The sequence below is a fragment of the Narcine bancroftii genome, chromosome 12, assembly GCF_036971445.1.
Source record: "Narcine bancroftii isolate sNarBan1 chromosome 12, sNarBan1.hap1, whole genome shotgun sequence".
Classification (NCBI taxonomy): domain Eukaryota; kingdom Metazoa; phylum Chordata; class Chondrichthyes; order Torpediniformes; family Narcinidae; genus Narcine; species Narcine bancroftii.
Genome location: NC_091480.1, coordinates 4,875,688 through 4,889,388, shown reverse-complemented (window position 1 = coordinate 4,889,388; position 13,701 = coordinate 4,875,688). Strand labels below are relative to the sequence as shown.

The 13,701-nt window shown below is 42.7% G+C and overlaps 1 protein-coding gene across 1 annotated transcript in view; it reads right to left on the bottom strand.

The window, feature by feature from the left end:
- Positions 1–210: 210 nt before the first annotated feature.
- Positions 211–13,701, bottom strand: part of tbc1d24 (TBC1 domain family, member 24) — a 45,660-nt gene continuing 32,169 nt past the window's right edge. The window contains exons 6-8 of the mRNA XM_069906260.1: positions 11,988–12,083; positions 3,257–3,509; positions 211–2,387 (exon numbers count right to left, since the gene is read on the bottom strand). Coding sequence (XP_069762361.1) covers positions 2,233–2,387; positions 3,257–3,509; positions 11,988–12,083 — 504 coding nt within the window. The 3' untranslated portion in view covers positions 211–2,232. The remainder of the gene's footprint in view (positions 2,388–3,256; positions 3,510–11,987; positions 12,084–13,701) is intronic.

Genomic DNA, 13,701 nt, shown 5'->3' with positions numbered 1-13,701 from the left:
GGGTTTCTGTTCATCGTGAGAAGGACAACACTCTCAAATTGTGGTTATGACCATTTTCCAGTAATGGCCAGTTGTTTTGGGCTTTAGGGTGTTTAAGCCAAGTTGATATGACATTTCAATCCATTTTCCAGTTGGTGGGGCTCTTGGAAAACTTAAATTGATAATGGAAATAAACAATGGTACACTTTCTTACAACCATCTCCTTGATTTAAGTTGATCAAAAGGATACTTCTATATTCTGAAGATTTGTGTGAAAGGAATCTTACCTGCAGCTTACACTTTACTGCTGGGGAGCAGCAAGTTTCTGAACATGATAAGAAAGGACAGACAACACACAGGAGATATTATGTCCATTTCATGTAAACAAACAAGCAGCTCCTTCCAAGAGGTTAGAAATAACACTGAGGATTGCTATTCAAAATTAAAAAGATTATGTTGAATCCTGTGGAAAAAAAAGTTGTGCACATTTCTACAATTCCACTGGATGGTTAACATTTCAAATAATATTTATGATATGCAATGTTAGGTTCCCTGAGTCAGCCACACCAGAGAGCTAGAAGAGCCAGTACTGATGAATTGCTCCCCAGCATGTCAGCAGCTGTAGCTAAAATTGGGCTTCAATGTGCTCCCTCTGTTGATTTATTGAAAGAATGAATCCCCACATCTAAATGGGTGAGCTGAGGGCAGTAACTAATGCAGAGGATGAATGGAATTAGCTTGCAGCATGCAAAGACATCAGGCAGTCTGGCCTCAAGAGTCAACATAAAGTAAAATAGTGCACTAAATGATAAAGATTGTTATCCCAACTGCATTTAAAATGAAAAGTGCAATTTAAAACAATACTGAAATGATAGAGAAAAAAAAACCTTTTGGAGCTATTCATAATGTTGACCAAACTAGATCAAAAAACAAATTCTCCTTGAAGTACTGTGCTAAAATGAACCTGCTTTGTCCAGCAGTCAGCTCCCCACAAGCTGTCTTCACATTGCCACGTAAGACTGGCCAATTTAGCGGGTTTGTAGCAGGAAATCTGGTGGTGTGAAAGAGTGAGGAGTAAAAATCAATCTGGGTCTGACTCTTGGTGGGGGCAAATGTCAGAGCCCAGCCAAGTTAGCTTGTTAATCACTCTGTGGCAATGTGAATAGACTACTCAACTTGCTTGGTACCATTAGTGCATGCATGCTTGCAATTATATTTTGCTGCACTCTGACAGCCCAGCCGACTGCAGAGTTATATTTCACAGTGCATCCAGCTGTGCTCTGTCAGCTTCGGCAGTCGGACTCCCAACAGCCCTGCCAACTGCCAACCATGCTCTGAAATATAATTGTGCAGTTGGTGGGGTTATCAGAGCACTGTATTTAATAGGTCACTCGTGACGTCACCACTGGAGATGGGACTCCCTTGAAATCCCGAGTTCCTGGTGAAGCAGGTAAATCATGGTGCAGTGTGAAATGCTCCCTGCAGCAGGCCTGGTAAGTGTACCCGCTTCCTAGGAGGGTTGGCGGTGTGAAAGGGGCTAGTGACCTTTTACCAAACTCATCATATCCCAGACTGCACTGCTTTATAATCTGGCAGAGGGCATACAGGAACTTCAATCCACATTGCAACTTAATAAACAGATATTGAAATTAGAAGTATTAGAAAGACAGAAGAAAGATTAGAGATTTGTCCCAAGTGCAAGGGTGGTTCTGCTCATTGCACTCCACATCCAAACTTTAGTTTCACTGAAGTCAACATCAGTGGAATTCAATGAGTAAATGTTCCTGCATTGTGCATCAAGTGCATGTGACAGGACAAATATCAAGGAACTAGTGCTGGATGCTCAAGGGTGAAATATTAACTATAGATAGGTTTATGAATCGTGGAAATGATATTGTCAAAAACAGCCAGTTGGTACTAACATAGATTAAATAAAGGAAAGGACTGGAGATGGTCAGCTTCTGTGGAAAGAGGAACTGAATCAATGACCTTTCATTGTTAACATTTTCTCTCTCAGAGAACTGCTGGCCTCATCAGCTCTCAGTTCTGATTCACATATTCAGCACCTGCAATGGACAAGCTTCTTCCTCCTGACCAAAGACTGATTCATTTAGCTACTTCTGACTTGATGGAGTCTGATATAAATATTGCACTAACAAAAGCATCCTGGCAGGAATCCTGCTCAGAGGGCAGCTGCCAGTCCCTGAACAAAAAGGGTTGATGTGTTTGAGGAGGTCCAACGCAAAGATGCCTTCAGTTAGACACATGATCCTGGAAGCCCCACACTTCCAGTGAACTGATCTGGAAAGTTTCCGAGCACAGAGGGAGGTTCTCAAAGGTACTGGAGCATCCGGTTGTGCCATGGTTCAGGTTCCCATCGATGTACAATGCAGGGCAGCCACCACCACCTGGTTGGGAGACGACAACAACACCTTAGTTCTATAGACAAGGTTCTAAAGTTGCCTGACTGCAGAAGGCAAACTGTTCTTGGTGTATGATGGTGTGAAAAAGGAGGAAATACCACTTTACAAACCAAGAATGATCCCTTCTGCTCAGGTATTCCATGTATCGAAGGAAATCCACAGAGGAGGCAGAGGGGCCAGAGGGTTGGTTCTTCATGAAGCAAAAGGCTGTCAACAGTGTTGAACAACATGGCCTTCTTGACTCATAAATTTTCTATGATTCTGTGTGTGTTTATTGCCAAAGGTTTGGCTACAAATGCCTATGGTGGCTTCTGGGGAACGTGATCAGGGAGTGAGGATGGGGAATGGGCCTCCTGCCAGCTCTGGGTGTCGATGGTTTCTGGGGAACGTGATCGGGGAGTGAGGATGGGGAATGGGCCGCCTGCCAGCTCTGGGTGTCGATGGTTTCTGGTGAACGTGACTGGGGAGTGAGGATGGGGAGCAGGCAGCTGGATGTGGGGGTTCGAGATCGAAGCCTGATGGCAGCTACATCAAAGATGATCTTCAACCACTCGTTGTTTTTGAAGGGATTTTCTTTTTCGTTCCTTTCTCTTTTTGCAAATTGGGGCCAAAGCTTGGTGATTCATGCTAGCCTTTCAATTGCATGCAGAAGAAAGATTTCCACTGTATTGGGGCATATATGACATTAAGGAATAAATACAATTAATCAGTACTATACAGGTGCCTTCCAATCATGATCTAACGAGATCTGTGTAGGAATCAGATATCGAAAGGCAGGATCCAATAAGGCTATGTAAATAATGGTCAAAATGTGGAGAATGTAGGGTGAGCTCACATATCCAAAGTTCACTTACCAATGATAATGGCATCTGGACTTCCAGCCATGAACATCGACGTGGCTTTGGCTGTCAAATTGAAGTGTCGAGCAGCGAGGAAGGGTGATAATCTAACTGAGGAAGCAAGTAAACCTGGCTCTTCAGGGGATCCTGTATCCAGAACACCAGGCTGTTCTGGCAGCTCTGCAAGTGAATCGAAGGTGCTTTGTGCAGCTTCCAACTCTGGGTGTTTAATGATAACCCATTCATACTGCACCATTTCAGGCTGTAGCTGGGAGTAACAAAAATTAAAAAGGATATTAAAAAAACAGACAAATAACAATATTAAACATGAAGGGTTTGTCCCAGTCCTGAATGGATGACTGGGCCAAGTTTCTGGTCAAACTGTCCCAACAGTTCTGTGTGTAATTTGACATAAAATTTGTGTTTTTTTTGGCTGGACAGTCTTGGTCTGCATTCATTGGAGTTTATAAGTGAGGGCTGACTTTATTCAAACAGTATGCCTAACAGGATAGTTGTTGAAATGTTTTCACTAATGGGATATTTAAGAACAAGGAGACAAAACTGCAAAAAAAAAGGCTGGTCATTTAAAACAAAATGTTTTCACTCCCTTCTGAGTAAATCTCTGTAATTCTCTGACCCGAGGGTGGTGGTGGCTGGATCATTAAATGGATTAAATAAATACTTAATTGGATATGTCAGAAATTAAATTTATTCATAAAAGAAAAAAGTCCTCCAGATCTGGAGGAGTCAGATTATGCAGCGTGTTGGATCCGAGTGACCAAATTGTTTAAGGTTGCTGTGAAAAAAATGAGGAGGAAGACGTACCTCCCTGGGATCCTTTGAAGTACCTGCCCCCACCGTATGACAGTCAGAGGGGAGGGGAGGATCACCAGGATGCTGGTGATATCCCTCCCGAGGAACACCAGCAGGTGAGAGAGTCCAATGGAGAAGTAGAGGCCTGTGCCTCATTAAGCTGGAGGAGGCAGGACAGAAGAGCTCGGACAAGCAGGAAAAACATGAGATAAAGAGAAACAGACCTGTAAAAGGGTCGGGTCGGAGACCAAGGAATGTCTCCGGGGAGAATTCATGGAACTTGGCAGTCCAGGTCTGTGGTTGAATAAGAGCTCAGGAAGCTCAGTTAAGAGTTCAGGGAACTAGTCCAGTCAGGGACCGTTAGTGCATTTGTGTGTATGTGTGTGGTCGAGGAGCTCAGGTTTTGGGAACCTGAGGTACAATGGGGAATTGTATAGATACAACTAGCTGGAGGTTGAAAATATAATTCGAAAAGTTTCTGAGACATTAAATAAAAGACTAGGGAGAGAAGGCTGGCCATTGGGGGGTACTTGGGATGATGAATTCATTAAAGTGCTCATTGGAAAGTGACACTTGTTAGCACAAGAAAGAAAAGAGATAGGCTTGCAGGTTGCCAAACTAATGCTGTAAAACTGGCAGAAGGGGGGGGGGGGGGAACAGTAAACCTATGGATGTCCTCCAGAAAGAATGTGCACATAGGAAGGATCGGGACAGGAAAAATTAGGAAAGGAAAAAAGCAAAGGGTAGCAGGAGAAGCCTCCTGCACAGGAGGATAAACAGAGACTACATAGTCAAATGGAAGTCATAAGGATGATGGAGGAGGGCGAGACGAGTGACCCCGAGTATTCCTCGGGGACCCCCTAAGGACCACCACTAGCATATCATCTGCCTGTATCTAGACCCCTAGCCAGCAATACCCAAAGTATTTTCGGATACTGTTAGTGCTCGAACCCAGAGCCATGATAAATCATCTGGGCACTGTAACAAAGAAGTTAAGATTTAAAGTCTGTGGAAAATTCTAGAAGCTTTTGTTAAAACACATTTGTCTGCATTTGCAGAGTTTAAAAATTAAGCTGTTCTTAGTGAGGACAGAGAGAACTCAGCATAAAAACATAAGATACCAGCCAGGCAAAATGGCAGGAAGCTCAGAAGAAGAGATGCCAGTTTGTGCAGAATACTACAGAGCAGAGAACAAAGACAGCCAGGAATATTCTTAAAGGGGCCACCACGCAAGAAACCATTTGTTTGCAATTTAAAGTTGAGCACATACCCATGATAAAGATGTGATTTCTTAACTTAATGAGGCAGCAGATAAAGTATCTAAAGGGTTATCAGGATTGGAACCCCAAAGATTTAGTTCAACATGAGTCCTCCTCAACGAGCCTTATACCTTCTATCCAGGAGATTAGACTCCACCAGAGGGACGCCTCTGATAGAGAAATTGAGCGATGGAAATGTTCCGGTTGTTATTATGTTGATGTACTTGAGTTTTGGGTAACCCCAGCAGGCAGGGTGTTACTATTGTGGGAAAGTGGGACATTTCAAACAGGAATGTCCCGAATTAAAGAGGGAAAGGGATGCTCTCCTTCTGATGACTTTTGGGGAAAATTAAAGGGATCAGCGGTTTCTTCCAGGTGGAACCCGACAAAGAGGATGCCTTTTTTCTGGTGGACACAGAGGCCACTAGATCATCATTAAATGTTATACTGGAGGGAGTTAGATTCACTAGTCCACAATTAAAGGCATCAGGAGTAGGGGGGAAGTCATGAAGACCCCTCTGATCAAGGGGGTCTGTGTGAAGTATCAAGACAGGGAGGCAATTGAAAACCCGATTCTGGTTCCTCAAGCTGGGGTGAATCTGATGGGACGAGATCTGCAAATTAGACTAGGAGTCGGTACCGCTCCAGTGGAAGGACGTATAACGGTGAATTTGTACCCGTTGAGGGAAAATGATATCCAGGACTTTGGGGACTGTGACTGGGCTGGAGAGGGAAATGGGAGGACTGCAAATAACCCCACTCAAAATAACCCTAAAGGAGGGGTTCCAGCCAGTACGAGTGAAACAGTATCCTATTTCGGTAGAAGGACGAAGAGGCCTTCAGCTGGTTATTGAAAATTTGCTGCGAGATGGAATGCTAGAAAGTTGCATGTCCCCTTATAACACCCCTGTCCTCGCTGAACCGAAAATGGATGGGACTTTCTGCTTGGTCCAGGATCTACGAGAATTAAATAAGATTGTTCAGACACGACATCCAGTAGTCCCAAACCCCTATAACATATTGAATCGAATTCCCCCGGAACACGAGTGGTTTAGTGTTGTAGATTTGAAAGATGCTTTTTGGAGTTGCCCCTTGGATGAGAATAGTCAGGACTTGTTTGCATTTGAGTGGGAGGACCTCACTCGGGAAGAATACAGCAGTATCGATGGACAATCCTCCCCCAAGGGTTTACAGAATCTCCCAATCTATTTGGACAAGTGTTAGAGCAAGTATTGAGCCCACCTCACTGACAAAAGGCAAAGGAGGAAAAACCCAACACCCAACCCCAACCAACCAATTTTCCCCTGCAACCGCTGCAACCGTGTCTGCCTGTCCCGCATCGGACTTGTCAGCCACAAACGAGCCTGCAGCTGACGTGGACTTTTTACCCCCTCCATAAATCTTCGTCCGCGAAGCCAAGCCAAAGAAAAGAGAGCAAGTATTAGAAGAACCCCCCAAGCACTACAGGAACACAGTTAATACAGTATGTAGACGACCTGTTGATTTCAGGAACAAAGGAAAATGAAGTTCGTAAATCCACCATTGAGTTGCTAAACTTCTTGGGAGAGAAAGGGTTAAGAGTTTCTAAGAACAAACTGCAATTCGTGGAACAGGAAGTAAGGTATTTGGGACACTTGATTAGTCAAGGGAAAAAGAGAATCGGACCTGAACGAATTGCTGGTATCACCGGTCTGCCTATACCTGAAAATCAGAAGGAGATAAGGAAGTTCCTCGGATTAATCGGGTATTGCCGACTGTGGATAGATAGATATGCACAGAAAGTCCGATTCTTATATGAAAAACTGGGAAGCGAAAAAGAAAATGTGGAGTGGAACCTAGAGGAACAGCAGGAATTTAATCACTTGAAGAAAGACTTGATTAATGCTCCAGTCCTGGCTTTGCCTGATATTAATCAGCCTTTCCACTTGTTTGTAAATGTGGAAAAAGGGATAGCTTTGGGAATGGTACCTCAGAAAAGAGGTCAAAGGCAACCTGTGGCATTCCTCTCAAAAATGTTGGACCCAGTATCGCGAAGGTGGCCAGAAGGCATTCAAGCAGTAGCAGCCATGGCAGTATTAGTGGAAGAAAGCCGAAAATTTACCTTTGGATGGAGTCTGGTTGTATTCACTCCCCACACTGTCAGAACCATTTTAACTAAGAAGTCTCGCATATGGTTGACAGACTTGTGAATTTTAAAGTATGAGGCAATCTTAATGGAAAAAGATGACTTATCTATTTGTACAGATAAAAGTCTGAACCCTTCACAGTTCCTGTACTCATCAGAAGATAAAGAACCAGAGGACTCAGGGCACGACTGTAGCAAGGTGGTTGAGCTGCAAATGAAAAGTCAAGATCATTTAGAAGAGAAGCCCCTCTCGGAAGGTCAATGGTGGTTCATAGATGGATTGTCGAGCTGCATGGATGGAAAGAGATACAGTGGATATGCTTATCGTTGATGGAGTTACCGGAACCGAGGTGGAAACTGGGCGTCTGCCCGGCAGCTGGTCTGCTCAGTCCTGGGAGTTGTATGCCCTAATGAGAGCCCTGGAACTGTTGGAAGGGCAGGAAGGTACTATATATACAGATTCAAAATATGCATTTAGAGTGGTACACACATTTGGGAAAATTTGGAAAGAATGGGGGATGATAACAGCAAGAGGAAAATAACTAGCTCATGAGCAACTAATTGAAAATACTTTGGAAGCATTAATCAAACCAGAAAGAATTGCCATAGTACATATACTAGGACATCAGAAGGGGAACTCCCCAGAAGCGCAAGGAAATCGAATGGCTGACGAACTGGCCCGACAAGCGACATAATCAGGAACAGTACACATGATAACTCTGAAATCCTCTCAGAGAAGGGCTGAAGAAGGTGCCTATCTTTTCCCTCCCGGAAGAAGAACACATGGAAAAGATGGGTTCAAAGAAGATGGAAGATGGAAAATGGTGGCTCCCGATGGAAGACAATTGTTAAATAAAGAAAGCACCCGGCAGATACTAGGGGAACTGCACTCACGCTCCCACTTACGCCTGCAGAGATGTCTAGACCCTAGCAAGACAGACAGTGAACCGCTATGTGATCTGTTTAAAGGTTAATAAGAAAGTTATAAAAGCTATGCCTGGAGGAGGACAACCTTTAGCAATCCGGCCGTTTCAGTGGATACAAGTGGATTTCACCGAACTCCCTAAGGTCCAGCGATGGAAATTTCTACTAGTGATAGTGGACCACTTCACGAGATGGGTCGAAGCATTCCCCAATGTCAATGCCACTGCACAAGCAGTGGCAAAAATAATTCTGGAACAAATTGTACCCTGATATGGAATAGCCGAGTCCAGCGATTCAGATCGGGGAATGCACTTCGCTTCTAAAATTCACAGCCTGGTCTGTGAAGCCTTAAGGATAGAATGGAAGCTGCATACACCATGGCATCCACAGAGTTCGGGAAGAGTGGAGCGAATGAATGCCACTTTAAAAAGAGACTAAATTATCCTGGACCAAGTGCTTACTGATAGCTCTTCTCAGAATTCGGTCAGCCCCATGACATGACATTAGAATATCCCATTACGAGATATTTGGACTCCCATATTTGGGGCGAGTAGAAGGAATACCTACAGTTGAAAGTAATGATGAGTTTTTAAGGAACTATTTACTGGCAGTCTCTCATTCTCTTGCAGATTTAAAAGCTAAGGGTCTGCTGGTGCAGAGCCCTCCTCTGGATTTCCCTATCCACTCTGTGAATGCTGGTAACTGGGTCCTTATCAAATCGTGGAAAGAAGAAAAGCTTCAGCCCCAGTGGAACATATCATATCTGGTACTGTTGACCACAGAAACAGCAGTCCGAACGAAGGAAAAGGGGTGGACACATGCTTCAAGAATAAAGGGACCAGTGGACCTACCACCATCCTCAGAGGGAAAGAAAGAGGAGTAAAAAGGGACTGAAAAGAAAACTACAATAATGCACATACATCCCGGATGAATCAGCTAATATCTCGGATTTGGTAGTCCATATTAAAAGGTATAGAGAGAAAATCCGTGAGGCTGGAGACAAATATCAAAAAGGTGTATGGGGTGATTGGACATGGGGAGATTGGAATTTTGAAGGTTGGGGCCATGCTTAATGCACCTTGCAATATATGGTTTAATGATTATAGTTGGTTTATTTATTGGATTGGCCATCCTACGATGTTTTATTACCAGATTAATCTACTCAGCTAGTGGAGCGAAGCAGATGGTATTAAAAAACCCCATGGCAGATGAACAACGACAAATTCAACTCATGTTACGACAATTTGAGGAAACAAAAAGTGAATAATAATAGTTTAATCAAAAATACATAGTAAAGAGAAAAGGGAGGAATTGTGAAATATGGTTGAAGATGATTAAACTCGCACCATTCTGTGAAAAAGGATGGAATACAAAGAATGTAGATGAGAGGTTGAAAACAGACAATATGAGCTAGTGGGCCTCTTCTTATCAGGAGCCCCAAGGATGCAAGGATCTGGTTCAGGCTGGTACAGTGACCTAAGGTAGTCTATAGCTAGTACTGCGCTTGCTTAATAGAGACATGAATATTAACTTAGACGCCCCGAAGGGTGGGAATGAACTAATTAACATAACATGCGATGTATTAAGAGGGAGGAACTGAGTGATACCTGTATTGATGGAAGGGAAAAGGAGAATGTTGTAATGTATTGGGATTCAGATTGGAAGAAGGTAAATGAAGGTGGGGTGATGTTGAACGCGGGACTGTACAAAAAGTGATGATTCTGAACCTCCGGTGTGTCTCCAGAAATAAAGCTGAACCTGTTCTCTAAGACTTTGTCTCCAGAGTAGTGATCGTGAATACTTTATATTTCACAGTTTGGTGAGGCCAAATTTGGAGTATTGTGTCCTAACTATAGGAAAGATAGGGATAGGGTTGTAAAGAGAGATTTTGGCAAATTAGCCTTCATAAATCAAAGTATTGAGTACAGAACAGGGGTGGGCAACCTACCCACTGGATTTGGTTTGCGATCCAAATTTATCTGGCCTGCAACCATAAAAAGTACCATCTGCACTTGGCCCATCGCTACAAGTAATGCAAAAAAAGTCAAATTCACATTGTCTTAAATTTGTATCGCGTCAGAATCAAAATTTGTGTTGCGCCGGAGTCAAATTCACATTGCTTCAAGACATTCTTTTTGGCAGAACATACATGTGTGAGAAACTGTTCTCAAAATTGAAGTACACCAAGAACCACTTGAGAACAAATCTGACTAATGCCCATTTAGATGAGGTCTTGCTATTGGCATCAACAACTATGTCATTCAATATCGAAATGCTTTCAAATAACAAACAAAACCAAGTTTCCCACTGATTGAGCTGCTGTCTGTTTTGGGGTGAGTTATTTTGTTTTCATTGTGACAAAGATTTTTCCTTTTTGACTTTTATGTTTTTTTTGTGTAATTTTAATGACCAACTCATGATTTTTGGTGCATTTCCAAAGATTCCTTTCCTGACCTGAAATGCACCATGGTAATTCTTTGGAAGGAATTCAGTTGATCTCATTGCTTGTTTCTGTGGATTGTTTTTTGATAAGTTATTGTCAGTTATATTCATACATTGTCAAGCAGACAGTCAAAAACTTAAATTACATAATCTCTGTGTGTTTCAGTATTTATTTCATTTATGGTAGTATCAGTGCAGCCCACCGTTCAACCATTGACACCATCTGGCCCATGCATGGTAAAAGGTTGCCCGCCCCTGGTATAGGAGCTGGGATGTTATAGTAAAGTTGTATAAGACATTGGTGGGCCAATTTGAAGTATTTTTTGCAGTTTAGGTCACCTAACGACAGGAAAGATATCAATAAAATAGAATGAGAGCAGAGATTTACTAGGATGTTGCCTGGACTTCAGGAACAGAGTTACAGGGAAAGGTTAAACAGGTTAGGACTTTATTCCCTTGAGCATAGAAGAATGAGGGGAGAGATTTAATCGAGGTATTTAAAATTATGATAGGGATAGACAGTAAATATAGGTCGGCCTTTTCCACAGAGGATATGTGAGATACAAACCAGAGGACATGGGTTAAGGGTGAAAGGGGAAAATTTTAGGGGGAACTTCTTCACACAGGGAGTTGAACGAGCCACTAGCTGAAGTGGTGAATGCAGGCTTGATTTTAAAATTTAAGAAAAATTTGTTCAGGTACATGGATGGGGAGAGGTATGGAGGGCTATGGACTGGGTACAAGTCAGTGGGACTAGGCAACAAAAAAAAGGTTCAGCATGGACTAGAAGGGCCAAAGGGACCTGTTCCTGTGCTGTAATGTTCTACGATTCTATGACTGTTAATACAGAAATAAGCTTTCCTTAAGGAGAATTGCGCTAATTTTGCCCAACAAGGAATTGGAAACTTCACTTCAGCCAACTAACAAAGTTTAGTGTTTGCTAAACCAAAGGATAAATGCATCAAATAAATTATTTTCTACAAGGACAGTCTTCTTTCGGCACAGAACATTTGCAGGCCATATGAATCAGGTAAATTGAACCAGAATTCTGCTTTAGAAGACATGAGCTGTTTGTTGTGGTGCCATTCATGTGCCAAAACCAGATTAGCACAGATTTCTGGCCTTTCAGAAGCAGGGAGCCAAAGAAAATGCAGCAGTCGCCAAAACAAAATACTGAAAATACCTTGAACACAAAGCACTCGCCCGTGCCAAAATAGCTCAACTTGTTGCTTTCTCTCCTTCTTTCTCTCCAGTCTGTTGAAAGGTAGGCTCCGCAGGTCTGTTGAAGCAAGGGTATGATGGCAGTTTCAGGTACACGTCACAGATTTCCAATGAGCCAATATCAAGGTGATGATGACAGCCTGTGTAGCATTGCCCATAATATTGCCCATGATAATGCAATCCAACTACTCCCACTGCTTACCTTATGCCCTTCGCTCTGCAATTTCACATACTTTCCCAGTTCCATTTCAAGAGGTACAATGGAACCTGCTTCCTCTACTTTCCCCCCTGTTCCATTTCAAGAGGTACAATGGAACCTGCTTCCTCTACTTTCCCCAGCTGTGTGAACCAGACCAACCAATCTCTGCATAAAAATATTTCTCATGTTATTTCTGGTTCTCTTCCATGCCCCAAATAAAAAGATAAAATGCTGGGGTCAAGTGCAATGTTTTGGGCCTGGGTCCTTTGTCAAGGTGTGATACTTGATGAAGGACCCAGGCCCAATATATTGGTCACCCTTTACTTCCTATGGATGTTGTGTGGCATGCTGTTTCTCCAGCATATTTGTGTATGGCTTTGGAAACACTCAATCTGAACCAACTATGGAGAGGGAAACAGTTAATGCCTCAGATTGACGATGCTTTGGCAGAACCTTTGGCAGTAGGATAGGGTAGACAAACCTTTTACAAGTGAAATTCTGGAATCATGAAGTTCAACCTGTAATTCTATCAACTCAAAATGCATTCACCAGCATTGCAGTGTGCTCAAATTGAGTTGGTGAAACAGTCTCGGACTATTCTCATGATTTTAGAAGTCATGTTGTGGCACTTGTAATTCTGGATTCCAAACCCTAGGCCTCCAGGTGAGCAAGGCTTATGTCTTCGTAATTTTTTAGTTTTTAAAGAATTCCAACAAGAAAGGGAAACACAAAAGCTGCAAATGCTGGAATCTTGAGCAGAATTGCTGAAGGCACTCATGGATAGAAATGGACAGTCAACGTTTGGGTGTAAACCCTTTATCAACACTGATATAGAATACAAATATAAAATTACATATATAAGGAGAAAACAAAGGTGTGGGAGGTGTCTGGAGATGATAAGAGTACAGGACAGAAGGTGTGGGAGGTGGAGATAATTAGAAACCATTAGGAAGGGGGTAGGGAAAGAAAAGAGAGAAATACAGGAGTAGGTAAAAAAGAGATGCGAACATTAGAAAACTCAAATAACTGGAGAGGTGCCACAGAATGCTGCTGTGCAAAGGGATCTGGGCACCTCCTACTTGAAATACTGAAAGTCTGAGTTTGTAGATGAGAAATAACTAAGCAGTAAATGGATCATAGGCCTTTACTGCAAAGAGGATGGAGGTCAAGTAAGGGGAGAGAGATCTCCATCTTCGGATGCAGACTATCTACTGATGTCTACTAAAATCCAATAGATTCTCATACCTACCTGGATTATAGAGTTTACAAGACTACATTTGGTCTCCTGCTCTTTAGGTTTCCTTCCTCAAAAGGGAAATGCCTGAATAGGTGGCAGGTTAGAGAAGGCTCACTCGATTGATTCCAGCGATGGAGTTGGCATCTTATTAGGAAAGGGTGAGCAGGTGGGGTCTATCTTTTGAGATCTTAGAAGAATAAGATGAATAAAAGATTTGAGGGAGCTTGATAGGGTAAATGC